General features: G+C 39.1%; 1 protein-coding gene across 1 annotated transcript; it reads right to left on the bottom strand.

The window, feature by feature from the left end:
* Positions 1-2,724: 2,724 nt before the first annotated feature.
* LOC117432928 (tripartite motif-containing protein 16-like) lies at positions 2,725-15,897 on the bottom strand. Its single transcript, XM_059016306.1, has 7 exons — positions 15,311-15,897; positions 11,291-11,386; positions 6,715-6,948; positions 6,401-6,560; positions 5,910-5,966; positions 5,558-5,623; positions 2,725-3,914 (listed from the first exon to the last, which is right to left on the bottom strand). The coding sequence occupies exons 1-7, from the start codon at positions 15,890-15,892 to the stop codon at positions 3,385-3,387; spliced, it is 1,725 nt and encodes a 574-aa protein (XP_058872289.1). The 5' UTR covers positions 15,893-15,897; the 3' UTR covers positions 2,725-3,384.
* Positions 15,898-19,392: the final 3,495 nt, after the last annotated feature.

Genomic DNA, 19,392 nt, shown 5'->3' on the forward strand with positions numbered 1-19,392 from the left:
AGGGTGTCAGCTTCAACAACATTACTGGGGAGTTGGTTCCAGACCCTCACAATTCTTTGTGTAAAAAAGTGCCTCCTATTTTCTGTTCTGAATGCCCCTTTATCTAATCTCCATTTATGACCCCTGGTCCTTTTTTCTTTTTTCAAGTCAAAGAAGTCCCCCGGGTTGACATTGTCTATACCTTTTAGGATTTTGAATGTTTGAATCAGATCTCCACGTAGTCTTCTTTGTTCAAGACTGAATAGATTCAATTCTTTTAGCCTGTCTGCATACGACATGCCTTTTAAACCTGGGATAATTCTGGTTGCTCTTCTTTGCACTCTTTCTAGAGCAGCAAAATAATTTTTGTAACAAGGTGACCAGAACTGAACACAATATTCTAGGTGAGGTCTTACTAATGCATTGTAGAGTTTTAACATTACTTCCCTTGATTTAAATTCAACACTTCTCACAATATATCCAAGCATCTTGTTAGCCTTTTTTATAGCTTCCCCACATTGTCTAGATGAAGACATTTCTGAGTCAACATAAACTCCTAGGTCTTTTTCATAGTTCCCTTCTTCAATTTCACTATCTCCCATATGATATTTATAATGCACAATTTTATTGCCCGCATGCAATACTTTACACTTTTCTCTATTAAATTTCATTTGCCATGTGTCTGCCCAATTCTGAATGCTGTCTAGATCATTTTGAATGACCTTTGCTGCTTCAACAGTGTTTGCCACTCCTCCTATTTTTGTGTCATCTGCAAATTTAACAAGTTTGCTTACTATACCAGAATCTAAATCATTAATGTAGATTAGGAATAGCAGAGGACCTAACACTGATCCCTGTGGTACACCACTGGTTACCTCACTCCATTTTGAGGGTTCTCCTCTAATCAGTACTTTCTGTTTTCTACCTGTTAACCACTCCCTAATCCATGTGCATGCATTTCCTTAAATCCCTACTGCGTTCAGTTTGAGAATTAATCTTTTATGCGGGACTTTGTCAAAAGCTTTCTAGAAATCTAAATAAACCATGTCGTATGCTTTACAGTTATCCATTTTCAATGTTGCATCCTCAAAAAAGTCAAGTAGGTTAGTTAGACATGATCTACCTTTCCTAAAACCATGCTGGCTGTCTCCCAGGATATTGTTACCATATAGGTAATTTTCCATTTTGGATCTTATTATAGTTTCCATAAGTTTACATATAATAGAAGTCAGGCTTACTGGTCTGTAGTTACCTGGTTCGGTTTTGTCTCCCTTTTTGTGGATCGGTATTACGTTTGCTATTTTCCAGTCTGTTGGTACAACCCCTGTGTTAAGAGACTGTTGCATGATCTTGGTTAGCGGTTTGTAAATAACTTCTTTCATTTCTTTGAATACTATTGGGAGGATCTCATCTGGCCCAGGGGATTTGTTTATTTTAAGAGCTCATAGTCCCTTTAACACTTCTGCCTCTGTTATGCTAAAGTTATTTAAAATTGGATAGGAACAGGTCGACATGTGGGGCATGTTGTCCGTGTCCTCCTTTGTAAAAACCTGTGAAAAGTAATCATTTAATATATTTGCTATTTTCTTCATCTATGATTTTGCCATTTGTGTCTCTTAGACATTTAACCTCCTCTTTGAATGTTCTCTTGCTGTTATAATATTGGAAAAACATTTTGGAATTGGTTTTAGCCCCCTTAGCAATATTGATTTCTATCTCTCTCTTGGCCTTTCTAACTTCCTTTTAGACTTGTGTTTGCAGTTCCAAGTACTCTTTCTGTGTGCTTTGTTTTTGGTCCCTTTTAAACGCTCTGTAAAGTGCCTTTTTTCGCTGAATATTTTTTTTAATTGATCTATTAAACCATTTGGCCATTTTGTTTTAGATTTAGATTTGTCTACTTTTGGGATGTAATTGTTTTGTGCCTCTAGTACTACATTTTTAAAAAACAGCCATCCTTTTTCTGTGGATGTTTTCTCTATTTTACTCCAATCTACTTCTGTTAGTCTCTGTTTCATACCTTCGTAGTTTGCTTTTCTAAAATTGTAAACCTTAGCTTTAGTCATTACTTTTGGGGTTTTAAAAAATATTTCAAATGAGACCATGTTGTGGTCTGAGTTTGCCAATGGCTCTCTGACCTCTCTGTTTTAGTTATTCTGTCTTCATTATTTGAAAAGACTAAGTCAAGGCATGCCTCCCCTCTAGTCGGTGCCTTGACAAATTGCGTTAGGAAGCAGTCATTTGTCATTTCCACCATTTCAATTTCGTCCGTCGTGCCCCCCATCGGGTTTTCCCATTTTATACAGGGGAAGTTGAAATCCCCCATTAGTATGGCTTCTCCTTTTCTACACGCATTTCGAATGTCATTGTACAACAGATTATTTTGCTTGGCGTCTGAATTTGGCGGTCTATAGCATGCTCCTATTATTATGCCCTTTGAATTGGTGTCCATTATTCTGACCCATGTTGATTCTGCATTGTTTTCTTTGTCCTGATTTAACACCTGGGCTTCAAGGCTATTTCTTATGTATAGCGCTACCCCTCCGCCTCTTCTGTCCTGCCTGTCTTTCCTATATAGTGTGTACCCACTAATATTATATTCATCTCCATCACTCTCAGACAACCAAGTTTCTGTAACACCTATCACATCGTAGTTACTTGTTAGTGCAGTAGCTTCAAGTTCTAACATTTTGTTTCTGAGACTTCTAGCATTAAGATAAATACATTTAATAGTGGTCTTACCTGAGTTGTTGCCCTTGTTTTGATGTGGTCTCCCTTCTGTTTTTTTGTTTTCTCCCCCCTTCCTTTCTAGTTTAAATGCTTCTGGACCGCCTGAAGGATCCTTTGTGTTGAAAGAAACACCTGCTATAGTAAACATGCACCCTGAGAATAAGGCATAGAAACTGAGAACTTTATTTAACCTCAAGTAACACCAGATCTCATGCTTTTCAAAGCTGAACATTTGAGTCATATGGAGCCAATGGAAGTGCAATATAGGAACACACTGTGGAATTATTTAGTGAGCTACAATCACCTTAAGAGATACTTATCAGTACATGCTGTGGAATTCTAGCACTGTGCAGAGATGCCAACTAAGTCTGCCACTTGGTGCTGTTTATGTATTTGTAATCAGTAAATACGCAGGACATATTGAACATTTTATGCTGAAACAGCTGTCCAGTTGTGAGTGTTTACAATTACAAAAACACTAACCTGACAGATTAAACTGTAAAAATGAGGCTGCCTCGGCCCCAAGTGTAAAAACAAATAATTCGCTCTGCAGGTAGCGCCATTTTACCCCCTAACTTTCATCCAAGGTTGTGTCAGATTGAACATTCCCTTCACCCGAGGAGTGGAGAGGACAGGCAGGGAGTTCAATATAAAGGGTTTCTTACAACACAAAACAGTCTAGTTCAGCTGACAGATTGTTACAGTGGAATCATAACCAGGTCTAAACCCAGGATAGAGCGGCTCAGTGAATGTGGTTTGGAATCTGTGCAGGAGGGTCATTGTGTCAGAGACGCCAGAAAAGGACAGTGTGCCGGCATTAAAGTCCAGATACACTCCTATTCTGGGGGAGCGGGGGGCAGTTATTTCAGTTTCATTGTTATTGTGCCTGGCAGTGTAACTGTAACCAGAGCAGAACAAACTCCAGGACTTGTCATTGTATCCAAGGCCACAGGATCGATCCCCTCCTTTCCTGCTGATTCCTTTATATGTGACTCCTATATCAGCCCATCCACCACTCCACTCAATCTCCATGTAACAATGAGTCCCAGACAAACCCTCTCTGCAAAGGACTTGGGAATAGCTCTCAAATCTATCTGGGTGATGAGGATATATCTGGATGTCTCTAGTGTATGTCACTTTTCTGTTCCCTTCAGACAGACAGAGGTTTATATTCGCTGTATTGGGGTCCAGTGTGAGCTGATAGGAATCTGATTGAAGAAAAGAGAACTGTTAGAGGAGAGATGGTTGGAAAAGTCAGGTCACTGAAAAAATCTCCACTAGGTTTGAATGGTACAAAACCAACAAAAAGACTGATACATACATATTACAGCAGGTTCTTTTTTTAATGGCTTTTTCTGACATAAGGCTACAACTTGAAAACAGAAGAGGCATTGAGGTACAAAGGTATAGAAGGGTGTAAAATGATTATTTGTGTTATATTATTATATTATTATATGAATTTGTGCGAATTCATTTTTGCAGCTGGCAATCAATGCACAAAATAAATGATGCAATTCATTGTTAAATATTGTACACTCCCCTCCAACAAGTATTTGGACAGATGAATACATGCAGAATGACTGGAGGTGCCGCATTTGTTCCCATTTTCCCCAAGCAGAACGCTTGCTTACTATATATCTTGAATAGCATATAATCCATTAAAATCTCTGCTCCCTGCTCCCTCCTTCATAATCCCTCCTCCTTACTCCCTCCTCCCTACTCTCTCATCTATGCTCCCTGCTCTATGGTCCCTCCTCCACGCTCTTTGCTCTCTCCTCCATGCTCCCTGCTCCCTTCTCCCTTCTCTATGATACCTCCTCCATGCTCCCTGCTCCCTCCTCCAGGCACCCTAATCCCTCCTCTATGCTCCCTCCTCGCTGCTCCCTCCTATATGCTCCCTTCACCCTCCTCTATGCTCCCTCTTCCATGTTCCCTGCTCCCTCCTTCATGCTCCCTCCACCCTGCTGCTTCCTCTATGTTCCCTCCTCCCTACTCCATACTCCCTCCTCCCTCCTCTATGCTCTCTCCTCCATTCTCCCTCCTCCCTGCTCCCTCCCACATTCTCCCTCCTCCCTCCTGTCTCCTCCCTGCTCCCTGCTATTTTATAGACAAGTATATTTAGACTGTGATGTTTAAGGTTGATAATCAATATATTTGATCTATAATTCTTACTTGAGATTTTTTTCTGACTTTGGATGAGTTCTCTCTCGCTTTAGTTTTCTGTCTTCAATAAAGTGCTGTTTGATTGTTTTGTTCATTATAATTCCTCGATCTTATCAAACTTCTTCAATTAGTACTAATCAAATGCAGCTCTACATACAATTACAGTTCACTTAATGTTCCTACAGGGTATGTGTTGCCATTTTACCCACTCAGACCCCTTGCTTACTAAATATCTTCAATAGAATATCATCCACTCTTCAAATATCTGTCTAATATTTTAATGAGCAATCCATCCCACAAGTACAGTGATACTGCAATATACATTTACTACCAGCACAGGATGACTGGGAGGGATAGCTGTTCATTTTACCCCACAACTGGTTTCACATGCATTGTACATGTATTAAAAGATGGGATGATTATCGATTCAGGGATACCAAGATATTTAGGGAGAGAAAGGTCTGAGTGGAAAAACAGGCAACAAATGACCCTCCCTCTGTCATTCTGCATGTATTCATCTGAACCAATACTTGTTGGAGAGGAGTGTAGATTAATGGCTTCACAATTACTAATAAATAATAATAATTGCTGCCCTCAAGCTCCACCCCTCCCTGTTCTGTAATGTTAGCTCTTCTCACAATGGAGTGACACATCTTTCAATCAAATGTTTCAGTGAAAACAGACTTACATTTTAAAAACTCAGCTCTGTTCCTTGGCTCTGGAGCCTGCAGACTGTAAACTGCAACTTCATTCACTGGACAGAAAAAAGAGAGAAACAGAATTGAAAAATGTGGATTAATACACAACACACACAGACTCCAAACAGCAATCCTCCATGCTCTTAATCTTTAAACACAAAGTGCATCTGTTCAGTTTATCAGTGTAGCAAACAACCTAGCTAACTCCACCCTCATCAGGAATCTTTCACACAAGAACTAATCTAATACATCTCCAGCCACTCTTTCACTGAGGCATTAGGGCCTTCCAAAAAGGGAGAATGCCTCTGGAGATAAAATGTTTTACTGGAAGAAAAGCCTTACCTTTGAAACGTCTGTCACTTCTCCTAGACCCCAGGGTATAAACTGCTGTTTCATTCACTAAATAAAATACAGAAAACTGTTTTAAACCAAAGACTTTACTGTAGAGGATTTGCAATACAAACATGACCATGACCTCCAACTCCTATAAATCTTTAAAATTGAAAGTGCAGGACTGTAAGTTAGCATCCTATATGGAATGAATGTGTTATTTAATGTGTGAATCCCTCTGTCTCTGTTTGAATGCTATTGTGTTGTTTTCTCATGTAATGCATTAGAAACTCTCTTCCTTCCTGCTCTCATCACTCGGGATGTCACTGTAAATGAGATGGGGCATTTCAACCTGGGGAAATCATTTGAAATAAAACATCTGCAATATTAATATAGCCAACAAATCTGCAAGAGGTCTTTATTAATGTCTTACAAGTCCTGTCCCTCCTCAAGCCATGGTCTATTTGAGAAATCTCTACCAAAGGAATCTATTTCACACCAACCTGTTGTGGTTATTTTGACTAATTCCCCCTTGCAGAAGTCCTCAATATGGTCTTTAAGTTCAGATACAGCTTTCCTCACAGCCCCAAAAGAGATGTCTGTGTTGACAGTAATGCTGGGTAAGTCTCCAGCTTCAGGAGGGGCACAGAGAGACTGGAAATTCTACAACAGGAAAGTGGAGAAAAGGAATTTTCAGTGAAACAGAATGGGGTCCAAAACATTCCTGGGGAAAAGCAAGGATTCATTCAATTGGAGAGGTCTGTCTGAAACCGTCCCAGTTATGGACTTGAGATTTTCTAACAAGCAGTGATGTTACCTGTAGAAAATGGATGTGATCCTGTGTCTCTGAAAGCTGTTTCAGCTCAGCGTTTCTCCTCCTTAGCTCAGCAATCTCCTGCTCCAGTTTCTTCATGCGTCCTTCAGCCTGATTCACTGCAGCCTTCTCGTTAGCTCCAATCAGCTCAATAACCTCAGTGTGGATCTTCTCAATGGATCGGATCAACTCAGTAAAGATCTTCTCACTTTCCTTTATTTCTATGCATGCAGATCTCTGAGTGAAAGAACACAGTAGAGGAGACATGGTTAGAATTGAAATAAAAAAAACACATCAGGCATAATAATAATAATAATAATAATAATAATAATAATAATAATAATAATAATAATAATAATAATAATAATAAACCTTTCATTTATATAGCACAATTCATATACAATACAATTCAAACCGCTTTACATACAGAAAAAAATACAATAATAAACAGTAAGAAAAGAGTACATTTATTTAAAAATAAATAAAATGCAGAATAAAACATAAAAATGTTATGGAAAAGCTATATTAAAAAGGTATGTTTTAATCGAGATTTGAAGATTGCAATTGAAGGTGAATCTCTGATTGAAGAGTGTTGGGGCATTAAAACAGAAAGCAGCCTCTCCCATCATTTTACCATTCACCTTTGGAATACATAAAAGGCCAGCATTTGCAGATCTCAGAGTGCGTTCAGGCTGATAAGGAATTAGCATATCATTTAGATATTGTGGAGATAGTCCATTCAGTACTTTAAAAACTAGTAATAGAATTTTAAAATCAATTCTGTAATGCACAGGATGCCAATGCAATGATGCCAACACAGGCCTTGAGCCCTTTTTTTGTTTTAGTTAGCATTCTAGCAGTAGCTTTTTGCACTAGCTGTAGAAGTGATATAGCATGACTTGTAAATCCAGAGAATAAAGCGTTACAGTAATCTAACCTAGAAAAAATAAAAGCAGGTACTAATTTCTTTGCATCATCCAAGGACAAGAATGACCTAATTTTGCAATGTTTCTTAAATGATAGAAGGACACTCTAGTAATATATTTTATATGTGGTTCAAAAGAAAGTGCAGAATCAAAAATAACCCGCCGGTTTTTCACTTCAGATTTTACATTTGATTTTAACATAACTAGATCAATATTTGTCGAGTCCATCTGTTGATTAGAGCCTAAAAGTAAGACTTCTGTCTTATCAGAATTTAACTGTAAGAAATCCTGAGACATCCAGTTTCTAATATTGGCTAGACATTTGAAAAGGACATTGATAGCTGTAGTGTCACCTGGTTTAACAGATATATAAATCTGTGTGTCATCTGCATAGCTGTGGAAATTCACCCCATGTTTACGAATAACCTCCCCAAGAGGCAGGATGTATAAAGAAAATAACATGGGACCAAGAATGGAGCCCTGCGGGACACCACATGTAATATTAGCTAGTCCAGATGTAGATTCTCCTAAGGCAACAAAATACTGTCTATTCATTAAATAGGATATGAACCAGTTATGACACTACCAGAAAGGCCCACCAATTCTCTAAGATGATTAATTAAAATCTTGTAATCCACAGAATCAAAAGCAGCACTCAGATCTAAAAGGATTAGTAAAGATAAACACTTAGAATCTGTACTTATACGTAGATCATTTACCACTTTGACAAGTGCAGTCTCAGTGCTATGGTTAGCGCAAAATCCTGATTGAAATTTCTCGAAGATGTTATTATTGTTAAAGAAACTATTAATTTGTTTAAAAACGACTTTTTCAAGTACCTTTGCTCAAAAAGGAAGGTTTGAAATAGGTCTAAAATTACTTAGAACTGAACTATCCGGATTAGATTTCTTAAGTAAAGGTTTTACTAAAGTGTTTTTTTAAAGAAGAAGGAAACCTTCCTGATGACAAAGAACTATTAACTATATCAAGGACATCATTGGACAGCTTACTAAACACCTTCTTCAAGCGACTGCTTGGTATAGGATCCAAAAGACACGTAGAAGATTTAATGTGCATAACTATTTTATTTAAGTCTTGTAAGTTAATCAAAGAAAAATAATGTAATTTTGTTTCGATTGTTTTTGGTGGTACACAGAGCTCAAAATCATTTTGTGGAATTTGATCCTTAATACTAAGTATATGCTATTCAAGATATATAGTAAGCAAGCGTTCTGCTTGGGGAAAATGGGAACAAATGCGGCACCTCCAGTCATTCTGCATGTATTCATCTGTCCAAATACTTGTTGGAGGGGAGTGTACAATATTTAACAATGAATTGCATCATTTATTTTGTGCATTGATTGCCAGCTGCAAAAATGAATTCGCACAAATTCATATAATAATATAATAATATAACACAAATAATCTTTTTACACCCTTCTATACCTTTGTACCTCAATGCCTCTTCTGTTTTCAAGTTGTAGCCTTATGTCAGAAAAAGCCATTAAAAAAAGAACCTGCTGTAATATGTATGTATCAGTCTTTTTGTTGGAATCTGTACTTATACGTAGATCATTTACCACTTTGACAAGTGCAGTCTCAGTGCTATGGTTAGCGCGAAATCCTGATTGAAATTTCTCGAAGATGTTATTATTGTTAAAGAAACTATTAATTTGTTTAAAAACGACTTTTTCAAGTACCTTTGCTCAAAAAGGAAGGTTTGAAATAGGTCTAAAATTACTTAGAACTGAACTATCCGGATTAGATTTCTTAAGTAAAGGTTTTACTAAAGTGTTTTTTTAAAGAAGAAGGAAACCTTCCTGATGACAAAGAGCTATTAACTATATCAAGGACATCATTGGACAGCTTACTAAACACCTTCTTCAAGCGACTGCTTGGTATAGAATCCAAAAGACACGTAGAAGATTTAATGTGCATAACTATTTTATTTAAGTCTTGTAAGTTAATCAAAGAAAAATAATGTAATTTTGTTTCGATTGTTTTTGGTGGTACACAGAGCTCAAAATCATTTTGTGGAATTTGATCCTTAATACTAAGTATTTTTCCATCAAAATAATCACAGAATTCTTCACACTTGATAGGTGAGGCCACAATGCAATATTCAGGTGAAGGAGATGGGTTTACTAATCTATCAATAGCTGAGAAAAGGACTGTAGCATTGTTATTATTTTCTGCAATATGACTGGAGAAGTAAGCACTTCTTACTGATATTAATGTTGCATTATACTTTGATAGGCAGTGCTTTAAAATATCATAATGTATTTGTAATTTTGTATCTCTCCATTACGCTCTGCTTTGTGACAATTTCTTTTTATTTGATGATATCATTATTCAGCCACGGTGTCCTACATTTACAGTTTTAATTTTTACTGGAGCCACAGCATCAAGAGCAGTTTTTAGTTGATGGTTGTATCTGTCAACTAACTCATCAGTTGATAGAGAACTTGTTGAGATGGGTGGACATAGACTAACTACTTCAGAAAACTTTTGAACAACTGCAGGATTTATAATGCACCTTTTAACAGAACTCACTACAGTCTTTTTACATATAGGTAATATAGCCTCAAATGAAATTAAAAAATGTTCTGATAATGCAGGGTTGATAGTTGGGGACATGATCATTTCTAGTCCTCGAGATATAACTAAATCTAAAGTATGACCATGGTTATGTGTAGGCCCTGTTACTTGCTGAGTAAACTCAAAATAATCTAATAGACTTAAAAAGTCCATAGCTGTCGAATCAGATAGAATATCAGTGTGCAAATTAAAATCTCCAAGCATAAGAATCCTATCATATTTAGTGGAAATTATAGACTGAAAGATTGTAGGAAGAAAGATTGTCTTGGTTTAGGTGGGCGATAGATATTTACCATAAGTACAGGAAGTCGACTACCAAGTATGAAGGATAAATATTCTCCAAAGCTATTATGTTGCCAATTGTAGATATCAAGGAAAATGCTAGCTAGTCCCTCCCCCCCAGCACGTGCTTGCTGGGTAAAAGTATAGCTGGAGGGTGAGGCTGCAATTAAAGAAGTATTATCATCCACACTATGCCAGGTCTCAGTCAGAAATAAAAATCCAAGTTTATAGCGAGTGATGAGATCACTAATTAAAAGAGCTTTATTAGATAGGGACCGCACATTAAGTAGAACTACGTGTATTTTATTGCACTGAGATAAAGATTATTGGAAATCAGCCCCTGGGTGCGGATAGATCTAACAGAATAATCCCTACAATTTGCAATAAGGGTTTCAATTTTATTATTACCCTCATCAACAGCTACTTCAATATGATCAGGTTGATGAAATGAAGGGTTTTGTGTAATACTCTTCAGTGTACTCCCTGCTCGTGTTTTAATACTAATTACATTTTCAGTACATGCACCCTGGGTAAAAGATAAAACATTTCTATGATGGGGGACGGTTAATATTTTTGTAGAATACACTGATTGTTTAATCTACTTAGGTAACTGAGACCCAAACAATGGTTCACTAAGTCACAGATTGTTACATAGACAGTAAACTTCTGTAGATGTGTTCCACTCCATCTGTTAATAATAATAATAATAATAATAATAATAATAATAATAATAATAATAATAATAATAATAACACCCTCTTGTCAATACCCACTTTCAGTGACGCCACAGCCTGTTTCAGCTCCTCCACTTCTTTCAGTCTTTCCTGGATTCTCTGTTGTATTTCTGTCTGTGTCGCTCTCAGCTGCTTCTGTGTAGAAACACAGTGACATTTCTGATGAGGTATTTAGTGATATCCTGTCACACCCAGCACAGGCCTGTTTAAGTATGCTATTGAAATTGACAGAATAATTTTAGCTCAAATATATTTTTCTGTTTTCTTCTTCCATTATCTCTACAATGTTTGCAATAATTCTGAGTGCTTCTTGAATATATTTTGCTCTTCAGTTCTAGTTACACGCCATAGACATCTGTAGCACAGGCTAGATCAGACAACGTGTGTATAGTAGTAAGATACAACACCATCTAGTGCACAGCTGCCAGCAATACAAAAGGATACTTGATCCACAGTAGCTGTCCACTAGATAGGACTGTTTCGTACTAGTAACAGTGAGTGATGGCTCATCTAGCATCTGTCACTTTTTGTTGTCAAGCAACTAGGTAAATAATGAGAAAATCACTGTTGGCAGTCATAACTTTAAAGGCATTTTAATCAGGCAGTATTATGGACACCCTTGCAAGTCCTATATCTTTTTAAACAGCAGCCTTGTACATTTCCTGCATTTCTGGCTTTTGCAAGCCTGCATTGGATTTATGGTGCAGACATCGTAGATTTAAAATATAGAGAAGAAATGGCTACTTGAAATGAAAATGAACCTTCAGAGCTAACAAAAAACAAACCGATTCAGTGCAGAGGAGGTTGGAAGAAGATTGAGGCATGTAGTGACAGTGATGGATGTGTTTGGAGAGCTATGATACTGAAGGAGATGGGCTTTGTACAAGGACGAGGTCCTTTATAAGCATAGCATTGTTTTCTATTTATATGATGTAAATATATATTATTTAAAAATTAAAATTTTTACTGTTTATTTATTTTTATTTTTTTTTAAATATTTTTCATATTTTTTGAAGTAATAAAGTATGTGTGTCTATGGCATTGTTACCATTTCTTTTTTGCCTTGTTTCCAGGTTATAAAATCAATATTTTGAATGTAGTAGAAATCTTTTAGCTATTCTTCTGATCTCTGCGTATTTGTGAGAGTGTGTGTCAGTGTGTGTGTGTCTCTCTGTGTGTGTGAGTGTGCGTGAAAAGTATTTTTATTTCGTGCCTTGCTTGCTTACTGAAAAGACACACTTCTCAAATCTGCTGCAGCTTGTAAATACATATTTCAAGTGTCGTAGAATGTAGCTATTTCTCTAATGTGTGAATGAGGGTGTGTGTTTGCAACAGTAAGTCTGTGCTTGTTTACTGAAAGACACACTTCTCTGCTGCAGCTTGTCAGCTGATCTTGGTGTCGAGTTACAGGCTTCTGGTGAGTGGTGACGTAAGCATTGTATGTATTTGTGTTTTATTTTATAATTACAGTGCAGAAGCTCCAGCATATCTGCACCCAAAAGAACACCCTCCCCTCCCACCCCCACAGCAGCTCTCTCACATGAGAAGAGGAACACAGAAGCAGAGCCTGACCAACAAGCAGCCCTTTTGTAAAATGTTCATATTTTTCTTTGTTTTCAGCTCAATCTATTCAGAATGTACCCAATGTTCATTTCAAGTTCAAGTTTCATTCAGAAGTGTTAGATTGTAGCCAGTACTGCTGATTTCTTTAATAAACAATAAATGAAGATTTTTTCTAAAGTGTTTTTTGGGGTTTTCTGTTACTGTGGTGAAGTGGTTAATAGTGTGCAGGTGCAGGTGATTAAAGAACAGACAGACAATTGTAATCCAGGTGAAAAGGTTCGTTTTATTTGTTTTTGTCCCGTTTCTGACAGCAACACAAACAGTAAATAATAATGAAGGTAAGTAATACAGCAGCGTGTGTTACTTCATTTATAATCCCCGGGTTTGCCCCGCAAATAATAGTCCTGTTTTTATTATACACCCACACAAAACACAAAACACATACACAAGTCCGTTAGTGCGTGAATTAGTGCTACTGGTATAAAATACAGTTTATAGTGATACGAGTGCAGTGCTGTTCCGGGTTTGTGCTGACCTCTGGCGACTGCTCCAGAATGTGTAAGCTGTCTAGTGCTATATAACAAAAACACAGACAGTTACTAAACGGACATGAACAAACAAACAAAACACTCACGAATATTTTCCTGTACGCTTTCTCTGCGTCTCACATGGTCCTTCCAGTCTCTCAATAAAAACAAGCGAAGTAACTGATTACGAGTCTCTGTCCCCTTTTTATGCTGTCACGCATGACCCCTTGATAAACGAATGCAGCTGCCTTTACAATCTGCGGCTGCTACATTGTTTACATTCCGGGTCAATACTTTCTTGCAACAGAGTCTCACCTTCTTCCAGACTAGCCCACTCCCCGAACCGGGAAAGAACTGTCAGTCCAGCCCGTCAAAAGAACTATGTCCTCGCTGCTTAGCACCCTCACAGGTCGGGAGGGAGATTTACCACCAAGATTCATTATATTTCTGTCACATACCCCACCGCTCAGAGTGGAGACGAAGGAACACTCGGCTGAATCTATCTTTCCCATTACTTCCCCCTCTCTGGAAAAATAATCTGCATTTTGATGGTCTTTCCCCACACGGTGTACCATGTGGTACATGAAGGGTTGCAGTGCAAGATACCACCAAGTTCTCCAGGCATTACTATCCTTCATTGTGCTTAACCACTTGAGTGGGGCGTAGTCTGTGACAAGATCAAATAAATGTCCAAGCAGGTAGTATCGTAAAGAGTGAGTAGCCCATTTAATGGCCAGACACTCCTTTTTGAATATGGAGTAGTTGCACTCCCAAGGTAGCATCTTTGTGCTGAGATACAGTATCGGGTGTTCTACTCCGTCTACCTTTTGAGACAAGACTGCACCCAAACCCACTCTCTTGGTGAAATCTGGTGTGATGAGAATAGGGGCCTGGCAGAGTCTTCGCTTAACAGTATCAAGCGTCCCCTGACACTCAGCTGACCAGTTAATTAAATTTGGAGCACTCTTTTTGGTGAGGTCTACTAAAGGGTTAACCACTGTGGCATATTCGGGGATAAAGCGGCGGTAATAACCGGCTAATCCCAGTAGCGACCTCACCTGAGTCTTGGTTTTGGGGATCGCCACATCTACCAAAGCCTGGATTTTGGTGACAACGGGTTTCACCCTTCCATTCCGTATTAAAAATCCAAATATTGAGTTTCTGATTTGGTTGCTTAGCGCCCTCACAGGTCGGGAGGGAGATTTACCACCAAGATTCATTATATTTCTGTCACAGTTACCTACAACAAAGAGGGTGAGTGTGAGATTGCTGAGCGTTATTTTACTTGCAAGCCCAGTTTGTTCCCTTTCATTTGATGTGAGACACTTGCATGTCACCCCTACAGTTATGTACGCACAAATTTGAAAACAAGCAAAAATTGGCTCGGACCTTAAAGAGTTTTAAAATAGCTGCTTGGCTTTGCTGAGAACTTTATGTTTACACAGTTTAACCATTTAAACTATACTATCTTAAACAATGAAACTGAGCTATGATTTTATAAAATAACCAAATATACAAAATTATTATTATTATTATTATTACATTTCTTAGCAGACGCCCTTATCCAGGGCGACTTACAATTGTTACATACAATTACCCATTTATACAGCTGGGTTTTTACTGGAGCAATCTAGGTAAAATACCTTGCTCAAGGGTACAGCAGCAGTGTCCTCCACTGGGGATTGAACCCACGACCCTCTGGTCAGGAGTCCAGAGCCCTAACCACTACTCCACACTACTCCAAAATACTAGGAATATAAATTATACTATTTTTACATTCAATTCCAATGTACCACAAACTACCCAACTTAGCTTGAAATACATTTGAATCCATGACACACACACACACATATATATATAAAAAACTGATCTGATGTTTGACTGTATAACCTAGTATACAGACATGTTAAATATGCCTGTGAATTCTTATTTTCTAGGATAGCTACAAGGAAATCATTCAGACTCTTACCTGTTTCACACTCCTTTGTGTCTGAGCTGAGACTGTATCGTGGCTCTTGTGTTCCTTGACAATACATAACGCACAAACACACGTCTGATCAGTTCTACAGAAGATATCCAAAACCTTCTGGTGTTTAGCACAAAGCTTCTGCTCCAGATCTCCAATTGCATTGACCAGCTTGTGCCTCTTTAATGGAGTAACCTCACTGTGTGGTTTGACGTGTGTTTCACAGTAAGAGGCCAGGCACGTCAAACAGGATTTCACAGCTTTGAACTTTCTCCCAGTGCAGAAATCACATGGCACATCTTCAGGTCCAGCATAACTTTGAGCAGGTGGAGGACTTAGTCCTGTCTTCTTTAATTTCTCCACAACTTCAGCTAAAATTGTGTTTCTGCCCAGATCAGGCCTTGGGGTAAAGGTCTTTCTGCACTGGGGACAGCTGTAGATACCTGTATGATCAGTCTGATCCCAGCAGTTCTTAATACACCTCATACAGTAACTGTGTCCACAGGCTGTAGTGACTGGGTCCTTCAATATATCCAGACACACTGGACAGATCAAGTGCTCCTCTGACCACATGTTTGAAGCCATTCCTGCTTCAGTGAGGCAGAGAGACTGACGATTTCACAAAAAACAGAACTGTTTAAAGCTCTAAGAGGTGAGGTTTTGGTCTGAGGCCAGGTTTTAATAAACAGGTTGAGCAGAAACTGACTTATGTCTCAAGAATGTTTCATTTCCTGAGATCTCTCCTGCTCAGCTCTCTGATTTCAGTGCACACAAGCCATGCATTCCACACTGTGAGCAGCTGTGTGTTTAAGACACTAGACCAGAATCTCAGCTGGAACGTCTACCAGAACTTTATAAGAAAAAGACACAATAGTGGAGTGTTCTAACAGGCTCAAGAGAAATATCAAGCTGGAGTGAATCTAGGAGCAGTGCAGGGATGCTGGAATGGGTTAACAGGGATATACTATTTCAAAGATTAGGAAACAATACACTAATACAATACAATAGGGATTTATAAAGAGCCTTCTGTGAAACACCTGAAAGCACTGTACATGGAATAATAATAATAATAATACCTTGTTGAACAAATAGGATTTTAATCTTGATTTAATAATTGGTCCTGATGCTGAGTCCCTGATATGCATATGCACTAAGAGGCTGCATGATAGTTTTCTCTGACTTCACTATGATTATTATTATTATTATTATTATTTATTTCTTAGCAGACGCCCTTATCCAGGGCGACTTACAATTGTTACAAGATATCACATTATTTTTACATACAATTACCCATTTATATGATTGGGTTTTTACTGGAGCAATCTGGGTAAAGTACCTTGCTCCAATAGCAGTGTCCCCCCACCTGGAATTGAACCCACGACCCTCCGGTCAAGAGTCCAGAGCCCTAACCACTACTCTACACATGATGTCATGGTGTGTGATGTCATTTTGCACCACACCCCTTACTTGTGAGGTCACACAGGTGCTCAGAGCCCTCAGGACAGTGTCCAGCCTCCTGTCTATAGCAGAGGGAGAAGCAGCAGAAATAACTGCACAATATATTGCATTCTGCAGCCACCTCATGCAGCCTCTCAGTGCATCTGCTGTGCTCTTATAGTGAGGAGCATCACAATGAAGTCAGGCATATCATTGTGAACCTCAAAGCATTTAAGCCATCTTCATGTGAGATTTTGGTGTACAAACTCACTACATCAAGGGAAATAAGGATAACGTTCTAACTTTGTAACTTCATTTTATAAAGTTGGCTTATGAACGCACCTGTATCCCTTAGAGATGAGGGTAACTCCACCACTAGTGGTCTGAAATACAAATCAATGTAATTTGAGAGAGGTTCAATGAGAGAACCAAGACCACAAACTATGGGACGACCTGGTGGATTATCAAGTGATTTATGGAGCTCAGGTAGCACATATAGTACAGGCTTAACAGGAGAGTTACTCTTCAGATACAGATGTGCATTATCACACATGCAGCCAGATTCCAATGCAGATTGTGTAAAACCATCTCTTTCTGATTTAAAACCTCGATTCAGCATGAAGTGTGATCCTGGGCTGGAATCACAATATGTGCTTCTGCTGTTTCTGTTGAAATGATACACAGACAGGGATGGGTTTCACAAGAAATGAAACTTACCTGTGCTTCTGAACTCCAGGAGTTATATAACCTCTAAGAGGTGGGTTTTGGGCTGAGGTTTTGATAAACAGATTGAGCAGAAACTGAGATGTTTGTTAGCGTTTATCATTCTCTGAGATCTCTTGTGCTCTGCGCACATATGAAAACATCACTTGCAGAGAAAGTGTTCTCTTTATACAAGCCCCTTCTTTTTAAAATATTGTCTCTGTGTTTCAGCCACTAGAGCAGAATTTTGTCCAGGGAAGAGAAAGGGGGAAAGATATCACATTTAAAGTGTTGGCCTTGTGATTTTAAAACACGTTCTTCTGCCTGTATTCCAATTTAACACAGCATACTATACATGTAGATTCAATAGCAGCATTTAAAAGCAAGGCAATATCTTATGGTGATATTTCTCCTGTCCCCCACCCGGCTGAAATTCTAAATCAGATGTATGCAGTATTGCCAGAGTCATTGCTTTAGATCTACAGAGCTATCGAAACTAAGTGAAAGATCAGAGCTGATGCATGGAGAGGTGCTCTGCATTTCCAATGAGGAGGCTGCATGATGCAATCTATATAAAGAGCAGAGCTGATGCATGGAGAGGTGCTCTGCATTTCCAATGAGGAGGCTGCGTGATGCAATCTATATAAAGAGCAGAGCTGCCTCATGGAGAGGTGCTCTGCATTTCCAATGAGGAGGCTGCGTGATGCAATCTATATAAAGAGCAGAGCTGATGCATGGAGAGGTGCTCTGCATTTCCAATGAGGAGGCTGCGTGATGCAATCTATATAAAGAGCAGAGCTGATGCATGGAGAGGTGCTCTGCATTTCCAATGAGGAGGCTGCATGATGCAATCTATATAAAGAGCAGAGCTGATGCATGGAGAGGTGCTCTGCATTTCCAATGAGGAGGCTGCGTGATGCAATCTATATAAAGAGCAGAGCTGCCTCATGGAGAGGTGCTCTGCATTTCCAATGAGGAGGCTGCGTGATGCAATCTATATAAAGAGCAGAGCTGATGCATGGAGAGGTGCTCTGCATTTCCAATGAGGAGGCTGCATGATGCAATCTATATAAAGAGCAGAGCTGATGCATGGAGAGGTGCTCTGCATTTCCAATGAGGAGGCTGCATGATGCAATCTATATAAAGAGCAGAGCTGATGCATGGAGAGGTGCTCTGCATTTCCAATGAGGAGGCTGCATGATGCAATCTATATAAAGAGCAGAGCTGATGCATGGAGAGGTGCTCTGCATTTCCAAAGAGGAGGCTGCGTGATGCAATCTATATAAAGAGCAGAGCTGCCTCATGGAGAGGTGCTCTGCATTTCCAATGAGGAGGCTGCGTGATGCAATCTATATAAAGAGCAGAGCTGATGCATGGAGAGGTGCTCTGCATTTCCAATGAGGAGGCTGTGTGATGCAATCTATATAAAGAGCAGAGCTGATGCATGGAGAGGTGCTCTGCATTTCCAATGAGGAGGCTGCATGATGCAATCTATATAAAGAGCAGAGCTGATGCATGGAGAGGTGCTCTGCATTTCCAATGAGGAGGCTGCGTGATGCAATCTATATAAAGAGCAGAGCTGATGCATGGAGAGGTGCTCTGCATTTCCAATGAGGAGGCTGCGTGATGCAATCTATATAAAGAGCAGAGCTGCCGCATGGAGAGGTGCTCTGCATTTCCAATGAGGAGGCTGCGTGATGCAATCTATATAAAGAGCAGAGCTGATGCATGGAGAGGTGCTCTGCATTTCCAATGAGGAGGCTGCGTGATGCAATCTATATAAAGAGCAGAGCTGCCTCATGGAGAGGTGCTCTGCATTTCCAATGAGGAGGCTGCATGATGCAATCTATATAAAGAGCAGAGCTGATGCATGGAGAGGTGCTCTGCATTTCCAATGAGGAGGCTGCGTGATGCAATCTATATAAAGAGCAGAGCTGCCGCATGGA

This window comes from Acipenser ruthenus, chromosome 52 (assembly GCF_902713425.1).
Source record: "Acipenser ruthenus chromosome 52, fAciRut3.2 maternal haplotype, whole genome shotgun sequence".
Classification (NCBI taxonomy): Eukaryota; Metazoa; Chordata; class Actinopteri; order Acipenseriformes; family Acipenseridae; genus Acipenser; species Acipenser ruthenus.

Excerpts from the sequence above, each read along its gene's own strand:
- LOC117432928 (XM_059016306.1), bottom strand. The coding sequence starts at position 15,892 with ATGGCTTCAAACATGTGGTCAGAGGAGCACTTGATCTGTCCAGTGTGT. Across the intron at positions 6,949-11,290 it reads AGGCTGTGGCGTCACTGAAA|AGATCTGCATGCATAGAAAT; the intron begins GTGGGTATTGAC and ends TCTTTCACTCAG. Across the intron at positions 5,624-5,909 it reads AAGTGACAGACGTTTCAAAG|TGAATGAAGTTGCAGTTTAC; the intron begins GTAAGGCTTTTC and ends TTTTCTGTCCAG.